The sequence below is a fragment of the Dipteris shenzhenensis genome, chromosome 3 (assembly GCF_047967505.1).
Source record: "Dipteris shenzhenensis isolate YYH24624 ecotype China chromosome 3, Dip_SZ_1.0, whole genome shotgun sequence".
NCBI lineage: Eukaryota > Viridiplantae > Streptophyta > Polypodiopsida > Gleicheniales > Dipteridaceae > Dipteris > Dipteris shenzhenensis.
Genome location: NC_141598.1, coordinates 40,811,276 through 40,820,188, shown reverse-complemented (window position 1 = coordinate 40,820,188; position 8,913 = coordinate 40,811,276). Strand labels below are relative to the sequence as shown.

General features: G+C 39.2%; 1 protein-coding gene across 1 annotated transcript; it reads left to right on the top strand.

Moving 5' to 3' along the window:
• Positions 1–6,963: 6,963 nt before the first annotated feature.
• LOC147903813 (putative metal-nicotianamine transporter YSL6) lies at positions 6,964–8,650 on the top strand. The gene is made up of 5 exons (XM_087399409.1): positions 6,964–7,091; positions 7,267–7,445; positions 7,578–7,623; positions 7,957–8,040; positions 8,413–8,650. Exons 1-5 carry the CDS (start codon positions 6,986–6,988, stop codon positions 8,547–8,549), a joined length of 552 nt encoding a protein of 183 aa, XP_087255535.1. The 5' UTR covers positions 6,964–6,985; the 3' UTR covers positions 8,550–8,650.
• The last annotated feature ends 263 nt before the right edge of the window (positions 8,651–8,913 follow it).

Here is an 8,913-nt window from a genome sequence, read left to right as displayed (position 1 = left end):
TCTCTATGTATGCTCCAGATCTCTCTTTTTATGTCAAGGTACTCAGCCTGGATAGTCCTCCAAAATGAATGAAATAAATTATTGTGTTTTGTGTGTTTTGTAAACACCTCTGGTCACCTTATGATGTAGGCCATGTGTATGTTTTGCTCCATGGTACCTCCTGCAGACATTGTGTGCATGTACATGCAGGGGAGATAACCATTGGAAGGTCTTTTTGTATCCCTTTTTGTTTACCTTATACCCATGGGAACCCTTGCTAGCATGAGAACCTAGCCATAGATTTATCCTTGACCACCATGAGATGGCATGACAAACTATGAGACTAGATGTATCCTTGACATAGCCTGAGGCATTCCCTTGAGGGGGGGTTTGTTGGGATATCTCAAGGTGTATGCCTCAGGCACACCTTGGTTTCTATGAGTGAGTGCTAGAGGCACAGTTAGGTGCCCACAAGCACAGTTAGGTGGTGGAGAGCCACATAGGATGATTGAGAGAATCTAGGAGCAGATTGAGGAGATGATTGTGGAGCTCTGAAGTCATCAGTGATGTCAGTGAGCATGTATGAGGTGCCTACTTAAGGACCTCACTCTTCTTTATTCCATAATGCAAGTATTCTGAGTTTGTGTCCACTCTACTCTTTCCTTTCAGTTTACCAACAGCAATCCCATGCTATGAAGTCTACAGATAGTTTTTTTTCCCCACATATGGGTGAAGTGATGTTTACGTTACTAAGTTCAACATATCAAGCAACGCATTTGTTTTGATTATTGAAGGAGTTTGATAATAAGACCCATTTCAAATGCAAAAGAATTGTTGTATCAGTAATGGAATCCGCTTTGGAGTGGAAATTCGATTTCTTTCAAGCCACATACTATTGTTGCATAATGTGAGTATGGCTCCAATTGGAAGTTAAGGTAGACTATAATTCGCAATATTGGTATTGTTACACATAGTAACATAAGTTTTATTTTCGACAATCTTCCCAAATAGTGGTTTCCACAAAGCTATGTTGAGTACCTCGATAAGGAAATTGTGGAAAAGCTCGCTCGCTTTTTTGGGCCCGCTCGCTTTTCCTCGCTCGCTCTATCGACTGCCTCCAACTCAAAGTGAGTAGTATTGTAAGTTCATGAGTGGTTTCTATGGCAATATCATCTAAAAAGAGGTGCTTTGATGAAATGGTTGTAAGAAGATGTGAGTCCTTGAGTGTTTTGTCAAAGAGCATCGAGAAGGAGGTGACATTCTTAATGTAATGGACCTTAAGAAGATGATTGCCTTGGAAAATAGGTTAAGGAAAAGAGGAATGATGGTGGGAGATTTGGTATAGCTCAAGGTCTTGAATTTATAACAAAGAGAGATGACTTCAACAAAATTGATGATTTCCTTGGCAAATAGGCTGAGGAAAAGAGAAATAATGGTGGGAGATTTGGTATAGATCAAGGTCTTGAGTTTATAACAAAGAGAGATGACTTCAACAAAATTGATTGATCCTCTTTCAGGTTGGTACACCAAATCCTAATCAATAGAGAGTTAGCAAAATAACAACAAAAATAGCTCAGCTCCACTACAAAGTGGGTGGCTTAAGCGACCTAGCAAAAATACAAGGATGAGGGCTTATTTATCCGGTGCAACAATGCACACAAATTCCTACATTGTCCTTTTCCAAAGTTTAAAGGACAAAAAACAAAGCAAGACAAGAGGTTGGAAAAGGAAAGGAACACTTTAAGAAGTGGTTGAGAAAGAGAAGGAGGGTAGTGGAGGACATACTTTTTTGAAAGCTTTGGGAAATGTTGGAGATTAGCCCACACTATTTCTCTTTGATCAAAATGCATAACATCATCTCCATAAAGTTAGTCTCATCACTTGGCACTATACTTAGATGCATATTTTGAGTAGTTTCTAAGCTATTTGTATTGACCAATTTCTAAGAAATTTGTTTTGATAGGGAGATAGTTGAGGGTTCAAACACAAAGGTAACTTGACCATCTCAGCTTCTTAGTGGGACCACTGTGGATGGCAACATTGTTTTGGGACATCTGTGCCAGTACTAGGCGTAGCCTCTTTATTACGATTATCGTGAGAAGATGATTATGCTATAACTTTATAGATTTGACATCATTATTTTAGTTGTACTATTCGAGAGTGCCATCCAATAGCAAATTCATGTTTAGGCTTAAAGTAGTTTTCTTTATGTTTGTATTTGATTTATGTACAAGAGTTTAATAGTTTGAGTTTGGCATGCAGGATTTGTTTCTTGAAAGACTTGACCAAGAACCTACCACTTGATAGGCTGAAGGATTGGGTGTGAGAATAGTTTTACTTTAGCATGGAGACAATTGATTTGTTTCTTAAAAGATTTGACCAAGAACCAACCACTTGATAAGCTAAAAGACTTGAGTGTAGAATCGATTCCAAGACTACACACCTAATAGATCACCTTATAGAGTGAGAAATGCCACAATAGGATGCGAATCATAAGCAAGTTTGTAAAATCTTTGTGAAATTAAATAAGGCACTTACTTTAGATCATATCTTAGTGATTCCAAATTTAATTCCCTTTTAGCTGAAGCAAAAATCGGTGGCGGTTATATTGGAGAAAATATTTTAAGAAAATGGTCATGTAGATACATATGAGTAGGATATTGAAACATGTGGGTTTTACTATGATGTGTATGAATCAGAGTTGCTTATAGTGGGTTTTACTATGATTTATGAATCAGAGTTTCTTATAGTGATCCATGCACTATATTGTGCAAGCGTTGTCTTCTAGGAGGTCATTTTCTCATTCAGATTGGCTATCAAAATATCCATTGTTTCCTTACACAACCATTGGTAAGGTAAAAGAATTTGCATTGAGAAAATATCCTCGATAATTTGGTTCTACATTCATCATAAGCCTATAAAGACATTGTTGTTGCAAATGATTTCTCATGCAAACCACAAGTACATGCAATTTTAGAAGTCCATCATGAAAAGATGGATTTACCACCTGACACAAAACTGGGGGTTTGGTTTTGGTCACGTCTCAACCCACGTATTGAAGAAGAGAGAGGAGATCGAGGCATTAAATGAAGCCTAAAGAGATGCTCACTCTCTATCTCCTCAAATCAAAACAAAGATATAGACATCAAAGGTGAGGTTGTACTCTGGCATTGGAAATAATAAGGGATGAGGAGAAGCATTTATTTGAGCTAATCGGTCAGCTCAAAAATAATGGCGATGAGCCTTTGCTGAAAGAACATCTTGTGACTCAACATGATGCGAAATGATGTGAAACGCGTAAATTGATAAGGCATGTTCATTGGACGATTAGGACAAAGCATTTTCAATCTCACACAGGACCCGAACAGAACCCATATAAAAGGCAGAATTATAGAGAATGGCACACTGTATGGATGACCAGAGTTGGGTGGCACATATCAGAAAGTGATTCAACTACATGGAAGAAAAACCATCCAAATAAACAGATGAATTGATAGATCACTAGAACATCTATTTAAGAATGAAAATTATAGAACCATAGATCTTTACTAGATCTTTACATCCATATAAGAACTAAAATTGGACCATTAAGGGAGGAGTTATTGCAGCTTTACTAGAGACTACTAAAACAATCCTGAACAAGAGACCCAATTACTCAGATAACAATACCTTTTGTAACTTTACTTAGAACAGAGATCCAAATACAAGCAGATAGATCCAAAAAATACCAAGATTTTGATATAAGCTTCATGTAAACCAGATTTATGATCATTTTACGAAAGACTGTCAAAACTATCCATACCCGACTGCAGTTTATGATTTCTTTCAATACAGAGTATCTTCCAAGATACATAGCAAATTGAGGTTGCCCAAGGGAGTAGAGAATACCCTCATAACAGATCTGAAGATAACTCACTCGCATACTAAGCTTTGAAGCGGGGAGAAAGGAGATGGAGAAGAATGAGGAAAAGGAAGCATAAGCTTTATTCAAGACATCCAAAGCAAAGAGAGGGGTACAAAAGGGAGAGCCTAATGCTCTAAGGAGAGTGGAAAGGAAGGAAAAGATAGATACAAAGTGATGGAAAAGCTACAAAGAGAGAAATGGGAGATTGAGAAGGAGGAGAGTGGCTCAGGTTTTATAGAGCAATTCTCACCCTTCTTCATCTTGTTATATTTCCAACCAGTAGATACCTTCACTCCTTGGTGACATAAGGACATGGGTCACCATCAAATGTCCTTTTGGGAGCATTTTGACAGGTGGCCCTGACTCTTAAAATATCGAGAGAAAGTCAAGAGTCTTCCACATGGACCCCACGGGGACCCTCTCTTTTCCACATGTCAACATCCTCCATATTCCACATAGGAATTCTAAAAGGACTCCTCTTAACATTACACTCCTCCACCTGACGTCCATGTGCTTGGCATGTTCTCTCTATATTATTTTAGTGCATTATGGAGTCCATGTAGTCATTTGGGCCACTCAAAGTACATGACTCATCTTTATTTTCCCAATAGCATCCAATAATATCTCACTCAAACAATCTATTCCCATACCAAGGTATTTATAATTCATACACATGGTATTTAAAAATATTCACTCCACTCATACTCACATCCCACACTATTATTACATGAGTAGTGATGTTGTCATGGAGACTAGCTGCCACCATCGTCACAAAGTTTTCCCTCACTGCCAGCTTCTTCATCACGCTGATTGGTCCTCATGTCTTATGTTGTGTCATCTTGTGGGATCCACAAGCTTATTCCACAAGTATTGTTCTTGCGAAGCCTCTTAGATATGTACAAAATCAAGATTGGAAAATATTAGTTTTTGGTGTCTGACCACAAAAGCTGCATACAAGAATCTTCTAAAGTTTTCTTAAATTTGGATGGACTTTGAGTGAAAAAAAAATACATAAAGTTATTATTTACATAATGGGAAACTTTGGAACCATAACCACATTTGCACTACTAAGAATTTCTAACAAGTGTTGAAAAAATGTGATAATCCAACTTTTCTTATCACAAAGGTAGTTTGCTATAGATAGAGCAATAGTTTTATTGGTCACAATTATGAAAAAATGTTTTTTGATATGCTATTTATTGTCAAATCTGCAAAATAAGCAACTAGCACTAGGTGCTTGGATTGCATGGACTATGTGCTTGGAGTAAGCACTTGTAGGTGGTGATGAGAAATAAGCACTAGAAGTGTAAAAGAATTAAAGATCAAATTGTAATAGCATGGTCAGCAGTCGGTTGCACTAATAGATAATATGTAATGGTAGAAGTTGAAGGTAGCTAGCTTGTTTTAAAAGAGCAAGCCTTAATCCTCATACAAATCACATAGAATGATCTAGGAAATAACATATACCACTAATCTCAAATTAAAAAAAAAGAAGTTTTAAAGTTATAAAAATCATGTGAAAAGCTAAAAATAGATTTTCAAAGTAATTAAAGTAAATTCTTAAAAATATCAAAGGGAAGCTCACTCATACCAAATGAGCTCTAAATACCTCTTGCTCCCTCCTTATGAATCCTACCAAATAGCGTGAACCCTTAGGACAACCAACACAATCACTAGCACTCTCCGCTTCAACATGGAAAATCATCATCAATGCCATTCAGACCAACAAAATCCTGGACACCATCCCTCGGATGAACAACCAGAACCATGAACAGTACAATCTGCAAAACTAAAAAACAATCAAAGAAGACCTCCATAGATACAAAACACAAACAAGTGCAAATAAGTACATCAACAAATAAATTCAACTATACCTTTAGAATCTTGAAAATTGGGACAACCACCTGTAAAATGAATAGATCAAACTAAGATCACAAAAACACATATTAGAACAACATTGAGCAGCCTAAACAAGCCTCTCGAGTCACAATGATCATTCGAAACAACACCAAAAGCCTCCTTCTAAGAAACCAACACCTACTTAACAACCTTTCCAACTAACCTTAACAACACATCAACGAAATATGCTACCAATTTGCTATTGCCAACCTCACTCAAGTTGAACAACACCAAGTGCTAAAGACAAACCATTAGGAGCATCCTTCATCACAAAAATAACCAATTAAAGACAACCAACACTGCAATATCACCACAACTACAACACAAAACATGACACATTCCCACAAACAAAACAAGGAATAACTCAAACCAAGCAAAAATAAGCCCATTGAACTACCAACAAGGTGCTAGCAGTGCCAGCTTCCTACTAGCCTTCGAGTCACAGTAGACACACGGGGAAGCTCTCTCGAGGCGAGCAAAGTGTTTGTTGCATGATCATTGCATGGAGAGCACGTGCTTTGAGTGCTCTCACGTGCATAAGGAAGACTTATGACCGTCTAAAGAAAGCTGATTTGTCTACTTAGTCACTAACTAGCCTAAGGAAGACTTTGAATTGTGAACGAAGACTAACTTGTGGCCGTATAAAGAAAGAAGACATATGCCTGAATCTAGCACTCAATTGCTTTCTCTACAATTGTCTCTCTTTCAAATGTGCTTTCTGTAGATGCACATTCGAATTCTAGTCTCTCTTGATCATCAGCTTTTGCATTTTGATTGCAGATCCGAGTAGGGAATTCAAATGTGCTTTCTGTACAGATGCACATTTGAATTGCTGTCTCTCTTGATCATCAGCTTCTGCATTTTGACTGCAGATCCGAGCACGGAATCTCTCGCCAGCTACCGATTTGGAAGAAGATGGCATTCGAGATCGAAACCCACAGCCGCAGGAAAGATCCCACACAGTGTTGATGCTTCCGAAGTTCCTTCGACCAACAAGACGAAGAGAATGAAAAACTTGGGGAGGCTGCCCTCACAGAGATCCCTCTGTGGACTGCTCAAGTCACGGTCCGTGGCATCGTAGTCAGTGCAATTTTGGGTGCTCTTTTCTGCATCATCATTCATAAGCTTAGCTTGACGACTGGAATTATCCCCTCTCTCAATGTATCGGCGGGTCTGCTTAGCTTTTTCTGCATCAAATCTTGGATGAGCTTGCTTACTAGGATAGGCATTGCACATAAGCCCTTCACCAGACAAGAAAACACAGTGATCCAGACTTGCATAGTCGCCTGTTATGGCGTCGCTTTTAGTGGTACGGATTGCATTTGCCATTCCCAGATTACCAGATACCTTGCATTGTTAAATACGTGCTTCCTCCAAATTTAATCGAGATCGCACTTGCCGAAGATGATTCCTTAAAGGACTCTTGACTTTTAGTAGCGTAGCTATTAACATTCAGCTTCATGAGACTTGCCTTAACTTTTTAGGTGGGTTCAGTACGTACCTCATCGCTATGGACCAGAGAACTTATGATATCGTTAATACGAGTGGTCAAGGCCATGCAGACAGCTCTGCAGAGGTGAAAAACCCAGGGTTGGGCTGGATAATTGGCTATCTACTTGCAGTCAGTTTTCTTGGTCTCGTGGCGGTGCTTCCTCTTCGTAAGGTACAAGCTTTTAGATATGCGTTGGCTAGCAACCTATATCCGTTGTTTATCTTAATTAGAGCATTGTGGCTGCCGGGCAGATTTTGATTGTTGATTACAAACTCACTTACCTCAGTGGTACGGCGACTGCAGTGCTCATCAACAGTTTTCATACAGACCATGGAGTCAAACGAGCACAGTAAGAGTCTTAACTCGGGTAGCCTAATTAACAAGCCCATAGCCAACAAAACTGCTCGATGTCTGATTATTGCACTTTTCTAGATTATCCATTGATTTCCACGCTAGACTCGATTCGAAAATTGATTAGCCTCTCAAAAAAACTGTCTTTTCCTTGAAACCAAACAGGGGTGGAATAAAATTTCCAGTAAAGAATTTCACATCTTCTTACATCGTCCGTAGCGAACTTGTTAACAAGTTATTTCAAAGTTTAATTTGAAGTTATAACTTTTATCCTTTAGCGTATCTGGGGATTACATCTCCTGTTGGACCTTTTTGTCACTTTCGGTTTCAGCGATGTTGGGAGGCGTTGTCACACTTCGTATATTTCGAGGAGAAGCTGCAAGTCATTCGATCTCCTCGAAAGATCATGAGCCCAGTAAGTTTGCTGTTTTTCAGGCATTTTTTCTGAGATGGCATATTGCATGCAATCCCCTGCAGCGTTTACTACTCTTTCTGCGTCTATTGGTAGCTTATGTTCACCTTTGACTTCAATGCAAAGTCGGTGTTTCATCTGGAGCATAGAAATGGCAGCTTTCTCGGATCCTACCTCTCGGTATATGCTGGGCCATGCTCACAAGAAATTTTTAAACTATGGTAGTAACACTTGAGGCCACTAACCATTTAGGGACAATAGTTAATCCTCATTACTACTTTTACTTGGTCGTGGTGCCTCATTTCTTGCACACGTGCACACACACACATATACAGGCATGCAGCCAGTGACCTCAATGACCAGTCTGTTCTTCAGGCTTTGGCTGCTATATTCGAGCTGCTGTTGCTGCTGTGACCTCAATGACCAGTCTGTTCTTCAGGCTTTGGCTGCTATTGGATCTGCTGTTTCCTAGAAGTATTACATCACAGAAGTTACATAACAAGGATCTATAGGACACAAGGATGCAGTTCAAAAAGGCATCAGGAAAGAAGGGTGAAGGGAGGTCGACTCTAGGTCACATGGTGCTTCTGCTCTTACTATATGCTGATGAAGTGTTTCAGTGGCTCTCTTAAAGGGGAAGGGGCAAGATTGCTTTGCACAAGATTGTGGAATATTGCTTTACTACATAAATTTGCAAGACGAAAACTGAAATGTACAATATTGCTTGAGAAAAGATGAACACATGATTAAGGGGCCAAGTACCCCCCGCCCCCCCCCCCCCCCCCCCCCCCGGCCGCCTTTTTCCCTTTATTACAATGAGATACAAGATCAAGATGTTGAAGTAAATCTTATCAACACCTTTCAAACTTGAGACCC